The 17,310-nt window shown below is 48.8% G+C and overlaps 1 protein-coding gene across 8 annotated transcripts in view; it reads right to left on the minus strand.

Moving 5' to 3' along the window:
• The window catches only part of UNC13A (unc-13 homolog A), a 96,766-nt gene that overhangs the window by 8,660 nt on the left and 70,796 nt on the right, over nt 1-17,310 (minus strand). For 4 of the 8 annotated variants that reach the window (XM_044003432.1, XM_044003445.1, XM_044003429.1 and 1 more), the window contains 10 exons: nt 16,442-16,530; nt 15,814-15,966; nt 14,209-14,332; nt 13,118-13,123; nt 11,580-11,618; nt 8,907-8,936; nt 7,302-7,358; nt 6,848-6,928; nt 4,075-4,222; nt 2,380-2,436 (listed from right to left, as the gene is read on the minus strand). In XM_044003432.1, the coding sequence (XP_043859367.1) occupies nt 2,380-2,436; nt 4,075-4,222; nt 6,848-6,928; nt 7,302-7,358; nt 8,907-8,936; nt 11,580-11,618; nt 13,118-13,123; nt 14,209-14,332; nt 15,814-15,966; nt 16,442-16,530 (784 nt within the window). The remainder of the gene's footprint in view (nt 1-2,379; nt 2,437-4,074; nt 4,223-6,847; nt 6,929-7,301; nt 7,359-8,906; nt 8,937-11,579; nt 11,619-13,117; nt 13,124-14,208; nt 14,333-15,813; nt 15,967-16,441; nt 16,531-17,310) is intronic. The other 4 variants (XM_044003452.1, XM_044003438.1, XM_044003433.1 and 1 more) reach the window with 3 other exon arrangements.

Below are 17,310 nucleotides of genomic sequence, written 5' to 3' on the forward strand. Positions count from 1 at the left end.
TGGTTCACATGGAATCTGTTATGAACTAATATCCATGGTACCATATAGAACATCACAGCTGGAAGGGACCACAGAAGGCGATTCTAACTCCTGCCTGATCAGGAACCTTCTCAACAATGTCCCTGACCTGTGGTCATCTATCCCCCACTTGAACACCTCCAATAAAAAGGAACTCACTACCTAGGAGGCATCCCAGAAGGATGCCTCCATTGTTAGTTTGCTCTGATGATTAGGAAATTCTTCCTTACATTGGGTGAGCTCTGTGGCTTTCACTCATTGCTCCTAGTTCTTCTTGGCTTTGGGGAATGGAAAGAAAGAGACAAATTCTTCCTGTTCCTAATAGACCTTCACATACTTGAGGACAGCTACCATGTTCCTCCTAAGTCTTCTGTTGGCTTTTTTTTTTTTTTTTTTGGTGTGGGGCAATGAGGGTTAAGTGACTTGCCCAGGGTCACACAGCTGAGTGTCAAGTGTCTGAGGCCAGATTTGAATTCAGGTCCTCCTGAATCCAGGGCGGGTGCTTTATCCACTGTGCCACCTAGCTGCACCTCCCCCCAGTAAAATGATCCCCAGGACCCATCAGTCCTGGGCTCTGCCTACTCTGTAGTTGCTCTGGTATGTCTATATCCTTCCTAAAGTGTGGTTCCCCAAACATGATATTCCAATGAGGTCTGTCTAGAGGACAGATAGAGTGACTATCACCTCTCTCAATCTAGACTGTAGTACTGGCCCCTGGATTCCTCTGCATCATTTCCTTGCTGAATCTCAATGTGGCCTTGAGGGAAAGCAGGGATCAGGACCTACCTTCAAAGTGGGACCAGTGACCACCCAAAAGTGGGACCTGTTGCCGCCAGCAGTCCAGGCCCCAGTTCATCTCCCACTCTGCCCACCTTCCCCCCTTCCCTGCCCCCCACCACACTGCAGGCAGCTCCCCATCCCCCATGAGGGCAGGCTTGCCAGATGGGACATGCAGCAGGTGGGTGAGACTGGAGGAGGTGGTGGCTGCGAAGGGGATGAGATGGGAATTGTTTATTCCAAGCGAACCATACCAGGCCAGCTTGGCTGGGGGCTAAAGAGAAGTTGATCCAGGCTGGGGTGGGGGGGGGGAGTCCATGGGTCCCCTGCCCTGGGGGCTCAGACACTGAGCCCCTCCCCCCACTCCCAACAAGTCACATGCTCAGCTTCATCTCCCTCCCCTCTGGAATCCGATGCTTTTTATGCAAGCGTCAAACCAGACCCAAGGGATTTCAAGGGTGAGGGGTGGAGAAGGCAAGAAGGAAGGATTGGAGGGTAGGTCACACATCGGGCAGGGCCAGGCCCCCAAGGCTAAGGAGAAAAAGGGAGAGAAAAGTGCTGGGCCCCCCACCATGGGATTGGGGGAGTCAGAGCCTGAGGCCCACCCTGTTTTGCTGGCTCCAAGGGGAAGGGCCTTTCCAAGCTGCCCCTGCTCCCATATTTAGGGCCTGGTTCAAAGAAATGATGGGAAAAGGCTCCTTCCTTTCTTCAGAAGACCTTGGGTCCCACTGGACCTGGCTACTAGGGATCTGAGGTGTGTACCAAATGAGGTAGTGGGTAGGCTAGGATCTACACTGAGAGAGTTGGGATCTGGAAAAATGTAATCTAGCTGAGAACCACAAGGATCTAGCTTAGGAGAGAGTTGAATTGGTCCAAGGAAGGACAGGACCAAAGAATCAATTCAGGAGAATGAGGACCTAAAATTCAGATCAAGATAACAGAATCTGGGATCCCCTTTGAGAGAAATTGGACTCTTCTCCCTCAACTTCCCCCTCCTCCCTCCCCCCTTTCCTACATCTAAGTTTCCTCCTCTGTGCAATGGGAAGATTCAACTAGATTGTCTTTCATGTTTCTCCTAGATCCAGAATTCTATGATTCTAACTAGGGTCGTTTTAGTCTAGGAAAAAAAAAATGCTTGTACACATTTTAGAAAATTTGGGTTCTTAGGCCCAATAATTTATTCCCAGTGGTTCCTGGGCCAGGCTGCTGAGGGGGTAATGGTGTTATCTTTTGGCCCAGAGCCTACTGTTCTTTCCTACCCTCCCCTTTGGAACCAGCAACTTGCTGTGCCCTCCCATTCCCCAACCCTCCTGTCCCCCAGCTCAGATCCTAAGTCCCTGGCCCCATGGTGGAGAGGGGGAAGTTGGGGCTGGCATGGCCACGGTATACCCCAGTGGGTATGAGCATAGCAGGCCTGGCTCAGCCACCAGGCCAGCCAGTGGGACAGAGGGAGGGAGCAAAGGACGGGGCCTTTTACTAGCTGGGGCATTGGGGGAGTGCTTCAGGGAGTGAGGGGCAGCGACCAGGGCACCGAGAGTGCAGGGAGAGGGTACCAGGGACGGGCAGGCGGGCAAAGAGACGTACCCTTCTCAGGATAAATTTCTTCACTAAGAGTAAACCTAATACCTTTTCCACCATGAACTAGTAAAGGGCGAAAGGAGAGACACAGAGAGAGGGAAAAGATAAAGACAGAAAGAGACAGGGAAACAAAGACAATGAGGGAGACAGAGAGGCAGAGAAACCAGAGATAAACAATTAGAGACAGGCAGAGAAATAATAGAGAAAAAACAGCGGAGACAGAGAGACACAGAAGGAAAGTGAGAAAGTCAATGAGACCCACAAAAGAACAGAGACAAAGATTGATGGACAGAAAGAAACCCAAGAGATGAGGAGAGGAAAGACAAGGAGAGAGACAGGGAGAGAACAAGAATGTTGTAGAGGGAGAGGGGGAGAGTGAGGAGAGGGTTGGGAGTTGAAAGGAAGGAAAAAACAAGAAAGAGAGAAACATCAGCTCCCAACAGACAGACAGATAGATAGACGAGACAGACTGGCCCCTGGGGCTGTAAGGGGCAAGAATTAGGTCAGAGCATTAGAGTAGTAGGCAGAGGAGGGGGGAAAGTCTATGGCCCCCAGCCCTACTCCTCTCAGCTGGCTCGGGTTGGGTGGGTAACTTTCCTTGTGTTTCCAGATACCCCTTCCCCCAAATCTAAGGTCTCCTGGGGACTTGTGAAGGGCATCTCAAACACTCCTCCCTGGTTTCTAAGTTACAGGGAATGGCCTTGTACAGTCCAGGATTGGGCTAAGTCACGGGAAAATCAAGACATCTTTCCTATTTAGCCTCTATCTGCCCCACTCCCAGCCATGCCCAATCTCCTCAGAGATCTCTGTACAGGAGTGAGGAATAGTCGCACTTGACAAGGACCACTTTAGAAGACCAATCCAAGGTCCCACCCTGCTCTCACATACCCCACCCCCTCAAAGGTTCTTTTTTAATGGATTTCTGGTATGGGAAAATGGCACTTTGAACAGGGATACCCCCCTCCCCAAGAGTCAGTGATCCAGCTCAGAAAAGAAGCAAAGGGTCTGCTCAGGTTCCCCACCCACATGGACCTACCTTCCACCAGCCCTATAGTTGACCATGGGGGTGTAGAAGCTCTGTGAGACAGCTTGGGGCCTCTTCCATGGGCAGACACTTCCCCCCTTTCCCGCCACCCAGTCACCTCAGCCCCAGGCACTGAGCCAGGAAGGGGCCAAGAGAGATCCAAAAAGGAGAGGAGGCCAGAGATATTAGCCTTCCTCACCCTCCCCTATCCCCAACCCAAGCCAAGGGATATGGGAATCCCTGCTTCCTGGCAATAGGGCTTGGCATGGAAGAGCTTCATTTGGGGTGGCCTCCCCATCCCCACCCAGCAGTGACAGTCCAACTTCCTCTATCTCCAATGTTCAACTCTAAGATTCTGTTCCTGTGACCTCTGAACCTTGTACTAATATCCTGTGGACCTTGTCCTTTCCCTTGTGGTATCATAGAGGCTCTTACCAAGCCTCATCCAATGCTGTTCCTTTCTTCCCCCACCCCCATTCTATGTCCCCCTCCTGGAACAGAGACCTTGAGGGTGAAAGAAGAACACAGCTGCCAGTGGTTATAGGAATGGACTGCGGGGCACCCGAGCTGGTTCTCTGTGTTCCCCATGCCTAGGCTTGGGCACCTGGCATGAACCTCCCTCCACCCCCCATACTAAGCCCAGCTGTGGGCAAGGGAAGGAGGTGGGCAAACCTTACCCTGAGCTGACTGGGTCTGGACAAAAGTTTTGATGAGCAGGTCTGTGGCCTGCGTGTAGAGAGACAGGGCATAACGGAGGGACTGCAAGTCCGGGCTCTTTTCTAAGAAGGTCTTCTTGAGCCCCACGCCACCCGCGTGGAAATATTGCTGTGGAAGGAGAGGGTGGGTCAGGGGGTTGCTCTCAATGACTCCCTCAGGGTTTAGGAGCATCAAAGCCACATTTTCCCAGGGAGCCAAGATTGGTACGGAGGGATGATTCCTGGAAGGAGCATCAGGATGTCCGGGTTTTGTTCCCAGCCCTTGTCCCTGCCTTGCAATGTGACTGGCAAAGTGGGCCCCGGCTACCACATCTGAATTACCATATCCCTCAATCAACAAGCATTTTTTCAGGGCTTAGGATGCTTAAGGTACCATGTAAGCCCTGGGGTTAGGAAGAAAGGCAAAAGCATAATTTCTTCCCTCAAGGATCTCACACTGTAATGGGGAAAGACTCCATACATGTCCAAAAAAAGACCGGGTTGGGTTGAAGGCTCTCCAAGGTACTTTCTATCTCCGAGAGTCTACATTTCAAGTCCTAAACTCCTTTCCAGCTCAGTAAATAAGTGGCGTTTTATGTTTTTGGTTTTTATTCAGGGCAATGAGGGTTAAGTGACTTGCTCAGGGTCACACAGTGTCAAGTGTCCGAGGCCGGATTTGAATCCAGGGCCTGTGCTTTATCCACTAGGCCACCCAGCTGCCCCAGTAAATAAGCTTTAATCTCTCCTCCAGCTCTAATATGTCATGTTCTATGGTCCCTTCCAGATTTGACATTGTATGTCTTAAAGCCTCCCACGTATTCTCTTTTGTATTCTTCTTCCTTTCTCAATGATTTCAGTGCCTGGCTCAGTCTTTCTCTCCACCTCAAATCCATCAATATACACATCAATGCTCCCCTGTTCTTCAGTCTACCCAGATCTCATGACCTCACTCCACCTCAGCTCTACACACACACACACACAGGTAGCTAGACCATGGATCTTGCCACCAACTTCAGGTATTCCCCTTCATATTCATAGACTTGATCAAAGTACTTTAGCATCCTCTCTTTATCTGTGCTTTATGACCTCTTTCTTTATTCTCTCTGGCCTGTGGCTTCCCAGACTAACATTCCCTTCCCTGGAAAACTGCCCTTATATATGTCATCTCCTACTGTTAGAATCTAAGCTCTTTGAGGGCAAGTAATGAAAAAGGATTTAAGAGCCTACTTACTAGGCGCCCAGCATATAACATGTATTTAATAAATGCTTTTTCATTCATTCATTTATTCACTCATTCATACATTCATTCCTTCATTTCTTGAACTAAATTCTTATGATTTCCACCTCCACTCTACTTCAGCTATAAACTAGGTAGTTATATCTTGGATCTCACCATCACTCGAAACCTGGGCCATGTGGATAAAAGCACCGGCCTTGGATTCAGGAGGACCTGAGTTCAAATCCGGACTCAGACACTTGACACTTTCTAGCTGTGTGACCCTGGGCAAGTCACTTAACCCTCATTGTCCCAGCAAAAAAACCCCCAAAAACCCGGGCCACCTCCAAGGTCCTAAACTGTGAAATGTTCCTCTGTGGCCACAAGCCTTTCACCTTCTTTTGCTCCCCAATTCCTTCCCTACCCATTCTTCACCCTCATTATGACCTTTGGATACTGCCTCAGTGTCCCCAGATTAGTCACTTAACTCCTCTGAGCTGTTTCTCCTTCTGTAAAATCTTGGTTTTGATATCTGTAGTACTTACCTTACAGGGTTGTTGTGCTATATAATATCGTGTATAGTTATACTATAATTGTTATAGCATTTAAATCTATATTATTATTATATTATTATATGTTATATAATGTTTTATATTATAAATGTTATGTTATTTATACCCATACTTTACTTTATATTATAAATGTTATATTATTTATATCTTTATCATTGTGTATGTTATATAATGTATTATGTCAATTTATAAGTTATATTATTTTTATCTATATTGTTACATGTTATATGATGTATCATGTTAATTTATATTACAAATGTTGTATTATTTATATCTATGCTGTTATACATGTTATATAATGTATTATATACTAATTCATATCACACATGTTTAAATGATATCATGGATATATAAGTGTTGGTTATTATCATCTTTCTTTGGATCCCCAGAACCAAGTGTTATATCTGGCACCTTCTTCTCTGGGCTCCACTCCTGACGCTCTGGACTTCCTCCATCATCTCACACTAGAAGCACATCCCACTTCTGTAGGTCTTCCTCTGATTGGCTAGTTCTTCCCAGAAGCTCCATTTTAGGGAAATCTTCCAGACCAGTCATGTCTTTCTTCCTCTTCTGGCTTCACTTTCTCTACTGTGTTCCCTTGTGGGTACCTTCTACTTCCCTCCCCCACTTTTGTCTTCCTTTTATATGCTGTCTTCTACCATTAGAATGTTAGCTCCTTTGTCTGTCTTTTTAATGTTTGGATTTGTATTCTCAGTAACCTGGCATAGTGCTTGGCATCTAGTAAATACTTAATAAATGCTTACTGATTTGATTTGACTATGTACTTAAATAAATGTTTGTTGATTTGAAGTAAATCTAGATGCTGAGTTCTCAGGGTCCTCACCAGCTCTGACATTCCATGTTCTCAAGGCCTTCCCAGCCCTGACATTCTGTGATCTAAGGTCCTTCCAACTCAAATTTTCTCCTTCTGCCTGTAGTTGGGGGTCCTGCGATTGTGGTGACTTACCTTGATAGTGTCCAGAGCCAGTTCCACCACAGCACACTGCTTGGGGGTTAAGCTCTTGGCCTCTTCCCGTACCATATGGTCCTAGAAGAACAGAGCAAAAAGGGAAGAAGGTTGAAGGACTGTGTTAGCTGACACCCAGTTCAGCCCCTTGTTGATCTATCTGTCTAGGCCTGACAGCAAGGAGCCCATGGGCACTGGACTCTTGGGGGAGGCCAAGGGGAAATACTCAGTTTTTGGGGCCCTTCTGGGTCTGACAGTCTATATTCTATGAGCAGGTTGCAGAATAATGGAAATGGAGGTCTAGGAGGGAACCCTCTAATGCCTGAGGCCAGACTCCCTCTGGATGGCCTGAAACCTGAACTGAGGAAGTCAGTATGAAGACTTCTGCCCCCAACCACCATCACGTGACCTGCCCAAGTTTGCCCCCCCACCCCCCCGCAATCCTCCAGCTTACCTTGAGCTTAGAGAGTTGGCCCAGCTCCTTGGCAGCATTGAAGATCATTTGGGTCCCCTGCAGAACACAGAGATATCCAGGGAAGGGGCTAAGGATATGGTTGCAGTCTCATGTCCCTGGGTCCCACTCCACCCTCCTGATTAGAGCATCATCCATTCACTGGGCCCAGGGCTAATGTGCCCAGGGCTATAGTGGCAGGGAGGCAAATCCGAGGCCTCCTGGCATTAAGGCAAGATGGAGGCTGGCACAGATGGCCACCTGAGGAAAGGGTGAAGGCAGGTCCATGGCTGGGGATGGACTCCAGGACCTTTGACTCCTTCCCTGCTCACTCTCACTCAGAGGATGCCATGGTAGGCCGTTCTGAGGGGATTCCCAGAACCTGGGGGTGCTGAATTTGACAGCTCCCTGTCCTGTGGTGCCAATACAGTCTAGGTAGGAGCGCTTGGCTGGGGCTGGACCTTCCGTAGACAGAGGTTTCCAGCAACTGCCCTCGTCTGTAGGATAGGACTTCATCTGGGGACGTTAAGCCCCAGCCCCAACAAATGCAGAGTGCTGAGGAATTACATCCCTCCCCTCAAGAGCCCAAAGAGTCAGAGACAAGAAAGAAGATTAGGGAAGGAAAAAAAGACAGTAGAGTCCGGGGGGAGGCAAGAGGCCAGATGTTACTAGGACCAGGCTAGGCAGAGGCTGAAGACAAGCTGGTCATTGTACCAATTCCTTGTTCTGTCTGGAGTCTCGAGTATAGGATCTGGGAAGGGGCTTCCAGAGAGGGCTCATGTGACCCCTGGGTTCTGTCTCCCTGGACAGGAATGGGTGTGATTATTTCAGGAGAAGACGCTGATGACCTTCATGGAAGAGCATTCCATTTACCCTCTTGGTCCCCACCCCTGCCACCATCCCAACCCCTGGGTGTCACAATAAGTGAGGGCCCTGGCAGGGGGTAGGGTGGTCCATGGGAGGCAGTGTGGCATAAGAGAAAAAGCCTGGGGTCCTAGTTCCATTCCTCCACTCCCTCATTGTGTGATCTTGTGCAAGTTTTATTTCTACTTTTGGTATCTTTCTCTATCCCTAAAATGTAGAGGTTGGATTAGATGGTCTCCTTTATGGTTTATGACTCTTCAACTAACTGTCTGTGTGATCTTGGGCAACATCCCTTTCATCTTTCAGAGCTTCTCTCCAGTTTCTTGTCTGTCAAATGGTGATGATAATCCCTACCTGGCTTATCTCTGGGAAAGTGTTGTGAGACTTAATTTGATAAAGGGCGTGGAAAAGAACCTAGAAAGCTCAGAACCAGTGGATTGTCTTCATTCCTTGGGAGGCTTCTGGGGGTCCTGGCCTCCGGTCTCCAGCCCATCCACTCCTCCTCCCCCCACCAACATGAATAAGCCGGCCAGCCGGACAGACAGAAAAGAGAGCGGACAGACAGAGGGACAGCACAGGGGCCCAGCTCTCCCAACCCGGGGTGGGGGTGGGGGAAGAGACTCTGGAGAACACAGGATCACAGAGGCAAGAGGTTTAGGAAGGGAGTGGTGGGGTGCAAGGAGAGGAAGAAGGGGCATATATAGAGGGGGAAGCCAGACAGACAGTGAGAGACCAACATCTTACGTCTGAGTGGCTGGGGAGTTTCACCCTGCCCTGTGGAGAGAATAGTAGTTCAGAGGTTTCATTGACTGTTGGGGGGGGGGGGAGTTGGTCAGTAGTATTTCCCTTCCTATTCCCCCACCCTCTATCCTCAACCTGAGCACAGCTCAGGAACCTGCCCGGTTCCCCTGCCCATCCCCCTCATTCTCCCACCAACTAGATAGAAAATCCCTCTCCCATTCCCCAACCAATCAACCCTCTCATCCCATCCTTGGGTGGGGGACTCAGGGCCCAAGGCTAACATTCTAGTTCTCCTGGGTTCCTTGCTGGGCACCCAGGACTGTGGAGATCTAGATGTCTTCCACATTGAAAGGCTCTAGGCCACAAGACTAGGGCCAGCCCCCACCCCAGGGATGGGTGCCCTTTTCTCCTGAGTTTTTCTCTGAGAGGAGAGTCAGGGCTAACCAACTCTCCCTAGTCCAACCCACAACCCTAGTCCCCACAAAACTTGGCCCTGGACTCCTGAAAAGGGTAGGGGGCGGGGAATTACACAGTCTGACTCCACATACACAATCTCTCACATACACCATGTAGTCAAATATACCACAGCCCACTTATTCTATACACACAACACACAAATGTCTACAAATAATACACATGGACACAAACATTCTTATCCATAGAATCACAAAAGCTCAAATTTGGAGACTCACAGAAGCTCGAATTTTGAACCTAGTTCAACCTGTCCTTGAACAGGACTCCCTCCATAACAGTCCTGACAAATGATCATCTATCTTCTGCTTGAGGACTTCCTGAGACAGGCAGCTCCCTCCCTGTCTCTCAGAAAGGCTGCCTTTTCCCCTCTTGGAGACATCATTGTGAAGAAGAGGTTACTGACACAAAGCAGAATTCTCTGTTGCTGTTACTTCCCCCGCCATGCCCACCCCATCATTGCTCTTCATTCTTCCCCTCTAGGGCCAAGCAGAACACATCTAATCTCTCTTACAAATGACAGCCCTTCAGATCCTGGAGGACAGCTATTATGTCCCCCTAAGTCTTCTCTTCTCTGGGCTAAGCATGTCTGCATCCAGGTCCTTCCACTAATCCTCCTCTCTATCCCCCTCGACAGCCTGGCCGTCCTCTTCTCAGATGCTCTCAGTGTTCGGTGTGAATTTTGGTGCCCAGAAAAGAGCACACCAGCCCAGATGTGGTCTGTCCGGGGAAGAGTGCCGAAGGACTGCTGCCTCCCTCGCGAGAGGTTGATTTTGTTGTTTGTTTGTTTGCTTTTTAGTGCAGTGAGGAATGATAAACACTATTTATTTGGATGTTTGTGCTATGGTAGATACAGACTGTTTTCTCTGCCCAGCAGGACCAACAACAACCAACAACAACAACAACAAAAACAACAACAACCCCACATCCCCCAAACCCTGAAAAGCAGCTAGAAGGCATGCAAAAAATCTAATGAACACAGTGGAACATAATCCCTCGTGGACACCACCAATTTTCTCAATGCAGCCCCAGTTAGTTTGTTTTCTACTATATTTCTCAGGCTGAGTTTGTGGTAAAATCCCCTGTCTTTTTCATACAGACTGTTGTCTACCCACACCACCACCATCATGTACTTGGAAAGTTGATTTTTAGAACCCATGGTTACTAAGTTTCATTTTGACTTGATTGACCCAATATTCTGGCCCATCAAGATCTCTGAGGATGCTGACTTTTGTTCTTAAAATGGGGTAGCTATCCTTATAGGTTTGTGTCATCTGCAAATTTGACAAGTGTAGTCTATATCTTTATCCAAGTTGTTGAAAAATGTTGAACAAAACAGACATAGACTCAGACACAGACATAGACATATAGTTATATGGGTAGATGGAAAATGTATATAACACAAATGTCAATAGATGAATACATATCATATGCACAAACATACATGTGAAAACACAAATGATACATGAAATAAACAGAAGCATATAGACACAGAAACACATTAAACACACACAAACACATACAGAAAACAGGCAGCCCCAACTTTTAAACAAAACATGGTTCTAAAGTTCACTCCTCAAAGTGCACAGATCATCAGGATAGATTATCCCAATAGCTCATGCACTATTGTCTTCTTTTAGGAAGAATTAATAAGCACTAATGAAGGAGCCACTGCCAGAAATGATATCCCTGATTGTCAAGCAGTGAAGGAGGAAGGTGATGTTGAAAAGAGGGGGTTGCCTGTACATATATGTGAGCAATGTACACATGTGCAGGCACACACATACATACCACCTACTTCTCTGTAGTTCGAATCCCATCTCAACAAACCATCACAATGCAAATGGTTGTGTAAGAAGTAGCCCTCCAAGCCAGCACATCCTGGGGGCCTGTAGTGGCCATTGGGAGTTTGTTGTGAGGGGCACCTGTACACTTTTATACACACAGAGACACACTCATCACATGCAGAACTACCTCCCTACAAAATCAGGCCCTGATTGTCTGTCCCCTGTCTCTCTTCCCGACCATCTGTGCTCCCTCTTCCCAATCTATCTTTAGTCTAACCCCCACACAAGCGCACACACACACACACACACACACACACACACACACACACACACAAACGCACAGACACACAGGCTTAGCATGGGCGGAGCTGAGCGTGGGGCCCGGGCCTCGGGTCATCTGGGGATCGGCCCTTATTACCTTCTCTAATCCCTTGCCATGTTTTCTCAAGAGCGTTCCCTGTAGAAACAATGTCACAAGTCCATCAACTGTCCCAAGTGGTGTCGAGTGATGTAAGGCTGTGCTTGTGTGTATAGGTGCATGTGTGTGTGTGTCTGTGCATGTTCCTGTGTATGTGTGAGGGTCCTGGCACACAATGTGTACATGCGTGTGCAAGGACCTCTGAAAGAAGCATATTCACACATATGTTCATTTGTTTATTAGAATTTTGTGTGTGTGTGTGTGTGTGTGTGTGTGAGCATAGGAATTTAGGACCTGTCTTAGGTTTCTTTGATAACACCTAGCATGCCTAGGATAGTGTTAGGCACATACTAATTATGTATTACAGAGGGAATAAGTATATTTATGTGACTGTGTGAATCTCTAAGTATTTATATGTGTCTGTGTGTATGAGGTCTGTGTTTCTTTTTAAACGTGTACATTTCTGTGTGTGTGTGTGTGTGTGTGTGTGTGTGTGTGTATGTAGGGAGTCTGGGGTTAGCCTAAAGGGGACATCGATGTTACTATTATGTTGGGGCCCCTCTCCTCCCTAAGTCTTCTTCCCCTTCCCCCTCCCCCATTGGGCCGGTGGGGTCTAAGATGGAAAGGGGATGTGGAGATTCTTGACCTGGGTCATTTAAGTATCTCCTCCCACACTGGCCCAGGAACTCTGGTGTTCCCATCTGCCCAGGGGAATCCTGTTGCTCAGGGGCTCTACAGACCTGGCTTGTAGGTGAATGGGGAGGAAGGAAGGGGAGAAGGGAATCCCTAAGAGGTGAGGAGAGGAAAGAGGTGAGCCTCTGAGGCTGGGAAGGAGGAATGGGAAAGCCCTTAGTGGGGATGGGAGGACAGCTCTAGGAAGGAGCAGGGGGAGGGAGGATCGGGCCAGTCATCTTTCCTCCAATTCCAAGCAAGTTTATGTGACTCTGGGAGAGGAAGCAGGGGTTTTAGAGGAGGTCTCCGGGTGGGAATGAGGGGTGGGGGTGGGGGTGGGGGTATTGGTCTGTACCTATAGCATTCCTTGCCCCACCCCTTTCCTAGGTAATTTCTGGTCAGAGACAAGAGGGGAGAGGAGAAATCAGGAGGAGCAGCTTCTAAAGAGGGATGACCGGAATTGCGGACAGATTATATATAGAATCATAGGTTCTGCCCCCAAATTGTGTCGTTGAAAGGCAGGGCCGTGGGTACTACTCATGCCATCTTGGGCATATGGAAGAGAGTGCAAGGTTGGGAGGGAGAGGGGCATCCCTTCCCTCCCTCAGGGGTCCCCTCCTCCCCCAAGACAGACATGAGGCAGAATCCTTGAATGACAGTGCCCGTGGTGGGCACCCCAACTGGCACCAAGCAGTCCGGCCAGGCAGGGGCTCTTGAGAACGTGGGGATATTGGGGAGATGCTGAGGCCAAGGCCAAGGCCGGGCTGGGGTGGTGAGGTGGAGTGCAGCCACACAAGACAGGGGACTGACCAACCAAGTTCGAACACAGAGCGGACAGACAGACAGAGACGGGCTACTGTACTTACAATCATCTGCCGCAAGGGGATGGAATAATCAAGAATGAGCAAAGATTCCCTCCTGTAGTTAAGGGTTGGGGCTCAGTCCCTTTCCTTCTAGGTTGGGGCCAATCTCTCTAGGCCTCTAAGGGTCAGTTGACCCTCTAAGGCTGAATCTAAGGTAGTCTCTACCTAACAGATGGCCATGGAGCCTGTCATTCTAGGGTTGACCAGCAGAAGGCACTGCTTGTTCAGCCTTGAACCTTCACACTCTGCTCTGGCTCCTACAAGTCTCCCCCCTGGCCGCCAGACTTAGGGTTTGGCCCCCACTGGTCCTGAGGTTCCTTCCAACACTCTCAGCAGTTCTTCACTCTCTACTCCCATTCAGACCTTTGGCCTAATGACTCAATCCCCTTTTCCCCTTCTATGTTGGGTGTCCTGGAGTTACAGGAAGTGACCCCTCCCCCCCAAAGGGGTATCTCTCTAGTGGGGGAGTGGGAATCAGAAAACATAGCCACTTTTGGGGTGAGCTCAGACAGTTCAGACAGGACCCAACAAAGGGCTAATGGAGGGATCCCATCTTTCTCTCTTCCCACCCTCTGCCCAAAGCACTTCCTTCTTCCCTAAGGATGTTCTCCTTCCTTGTTGATTCCTTGCCCCCTCCCCAGGCCTCTGATGGTCTCCTTATAGAACCCCAAACTTATTGCTGACAGAGGGTGATGAAGGCCTATGGTCTCTTAGGCCTTAGGCCTACCCACCTTTGTTCTTGCCCTAGATATCTTGGAATTGTTCTTTGGAAGGGATGGGTCTCTTCTTGGAGATGGAAAAAAGAACTAAGGGATTTCTGGCCTTTCTGTTCCCCCACCCATCTCCTGCCTCTTCTCTTGGACATTTCTAACCTCCGTTGTCACATCTCTTTGCTCCCTCATTCTGTCTATGACTTCTGACGCAAACTCCAATCTCCACTTAATCTCTTGGCTCCCTGATGCCTCTATTCTCTGACCTGTCGATGGGCTCTATTTGGGATTCAGCAGGCCCCAACTTTGAGTTTTTGGGTCCTGCCTGGGAAGAGGCAGAGGCCAAACACAGGTGGGTGGTGGAAGCCCCAAGCTGAGACTTACCGTCTGGTCTGTAAGGGGCGGCAGCACAATGGTCTTCTCCATTGTGTTCATCACCAGCTTCCAGAGCTCTTTCAGGACTCGCTTCAGCACCGTCTTCTCACAGATTTTGGCAAAGAGGGTCAGGCTGGGGGTGGGGAGTGAGCAGGGGGGCTGAGCTGGCATCCATGGGTGGGCAGGGGCCTCACCCGTGTCTCAGACCCTTTCCCACTTCGGAGAGCACACAGGGGAAAGAAAGGCAGCGAGGGTCCTCCCCGATGCCTTCTAGCTATGGGGAAGGGGAGCTCATCTCTTCTAGGCTGGGCAGTATCCTAGGCGTAGGTTTCCCTTGTCATTGTCTCCAGGTGGCCCCCATGTCTCCAGGCATATCACTCTTCCCCTTTACTTTGCAAACCTGGTTCCATCTCTTCCCGACCCCTCTCCCTACTACCAGCCTTCCTTCCCTTTACTTGGCTCCCGTAAACCCCAGACTCCAATTCCTATGCTGGGTGGGAAGATGGATTTGGTGCTCTCGAAAGCCCCTTAGAGCATGCTCCAAAATTGTAGCACAATCTAAGACATCATTCATCCATCTAAGGTTCTAGCAGTCTGCGAGACTAAAGTTCTAGAATTCTAAAAGTCCAAGATTCTAGAATTCTATGAATCTAAGCTTCTAGAATTGTATGTGTCTATGATTCAAATAGACACGGAGGATTCTAGAATTTTATGGAGAGTATACTGGAAAGAGTACTAAATTTTGAGTCAGAAGTCCCGGGTTCAAATTTTGACTCTGCTCCTTACTAACTGTATGACCTTGGGCAAATCCCTTCCATTTCCTGAACCTCAATTTCCTCATCTATAAAACAAGAGGATGGGAATAGAAGATCCACAAGGTTCCTTATAGCTCTAGATAGGATGATTCCATGAAATTACAATGAAAAGATTCTAGTGGGGTGGTTGAGTTGGCGGGGAGACCTTGGTTCCAGTCCTGACAGCTGGCTGATTCTGGGAAAGTCATTTCCCTCTCTCTGAGCCTGTGTTTCATCATCTTTGAAGTGGGGATAATCATATTTGCACTACCTACATCAAAGAGTTGATATGCAAGAAGTGCTTGGTATACTTTAAAACACTGGAGAACCGTAAGTTGTGATTTTGAGGCTGAATCCAGAATCATGAGTCTAAACTTCTATGATAATGTTGCTGTAGTTCAGCCATTTCAGTCGTGTCTGACTCTTTGTGACCCCATTTGGGGTTTTCTTGGCAGAGATACTGGAGTGGTTTGTCATCTCCTACCCCAGTTCATTTGGCAGACGAGGAAACCGAGGCACACAGGGTTAAGTGACTTGCCCAGGGTCACACACCGCTAGTAAGTGTCTAAGGCTAGATTTGAACTCAGGTCTTCCTGATTCCAAGACTGGGGCTCTATCCACTGCACCACTTAGCTGCACAGATGAGGAAGCTATGATAATAAGATTCTGTAATTCTCAGCACACTCACTACACCGTCCTTCTTCCCACTGGTCCTCCCTCCATGCCCATTTTCCTGGCTCCATATGATCCCCTCCTTCCCTCCCTCCCTCCCTCTCTCCCTTCCTCCCTCCCTCTGGGGTCCTGAGGGGGCGGGGCTCACTTGCTGTCCAACAGGTCCATGATGGGCTGCAAGACGTTATCGGCATCCTGGGCAACGCTGCTGCAGGCACTGGCTGGCACATTTCCTGTGCCCTTCACCTGACTCAGGATGTCACCCATCTGCTTGACACACTCTTCTATATGTGGTTGGAAGCTAGGGACATGGGACTAGGCATCAACCTGGGGCTCCCTGAAGGGCAACCCTGATTCTCCAGGACAGGGAGGTTTGGGGTGGGGGCAGAGGCAAGAAGGGGTCCGGTGAGGGAGTGGAGTAACTGGGGCAGGGGAATGAGTAGTCGGGGGCATGGAGGAAAGGAAACAGAGTGATTGGGTCAGGGGGACATAGGGATGGAATGATTGAGGGAATGGAGGAAGGGAGGTGGAGTGATTAGGCCAGGACTGTTGTTTGGGGATTGAAATTCTTCCATATAGATACTCTCTCCCCCCATATCCCATTTACACACACACACACACACACATACCCCCCCCCAAACCTGTCCTTGCTACTCACGGGCCTCTTCCCAAAGTCCTCTAATAGCTGAGGTCCAGGAGTTCAGAGGCCCAGTTCTCCCCTTCCCTCTGTTCTCCCCATGCTGTGCACAGGCATACCTACACAAACACTTGCACACCTGGTGGCAAATAGTCGACTGAGCTCATCCAGCACATTATTGAGTTTCACCTGAAGCTCCTTCAGGATGTCACTGGCTTCAGCATCCAGCTGGGGATAAGGAAGGGTGAAGATGAGATGGTGGTCAGAGTGGACTCATGTATTCAGAGAAGCAAGAACAGATAGAGATTCAGACCTCCTGAGGTCATTAGGCACCATCTCTCTCACTGATCAAATTAGCCATATTGCCAACACCTTTGACCTGGGTCCCAGAAAATTATAGAATCTCTAAGGCCATTGAGGCCAACCAGGGAAGGAATCCCTAAGGAGTGGTCATCCATTCTCTACTTGAACACCTCCAGCCCTGAGCCATACCCTAACATTGGAGACTGCTCTTTCTGCATCTGTGCAGCTCTAGCTGTTAGGAAGGTCTTCCCTTACAATTTGTTTCCTATCTTAGTCAAATGCATCTTTCTTGAGGAAAGGGACTTACTCACTTTTGTCTTTGTGTTACCAGTGTCCATCACAGTGCCCGACACACAATAGACACTTTAGATACTTGTTGAATTGGATTGATGCTGAAATCGACCTCCCTATAATTTACCCACATTGTCCCTCATTCCACCTTCTGGGGCCAAGTCTAATCCCTCTTCCATAAAAGAGCCCTTCATATTCTTGAAAACAGTCCACATCCTCCTGGAATACTTTCAGTTTCCTTCACATGACCCTTGTATTTAATGTGGTCTCTGGTCTCCCTTCCATCTTGGTTGCCCTTCTTCATAATACACTAGATTTTTTCTTAGTGGCTTTCCTAAAACCTAATATCTATAACTGAACCCAGGGCTCCAGATATGCTCTGACCAGGGAAGAGGGCAGTAGGAGGATTCTCAT

Source organism: Dromiciops gliroides, chromosome 1 (assembly GCF_019393635.1).
Source record: "Dromiciops gliroides isolate mDroGli1 chromosome 1, mDroGli1.pri, whole genome shotgun sequence".
NCBI classification, from domain to species: Eukaryota; Metazoa; Chordata; class Mammalia; order Microbiotheria; family Microbiotheriidae; genus Dromiciops; species Dromiciops gliroides.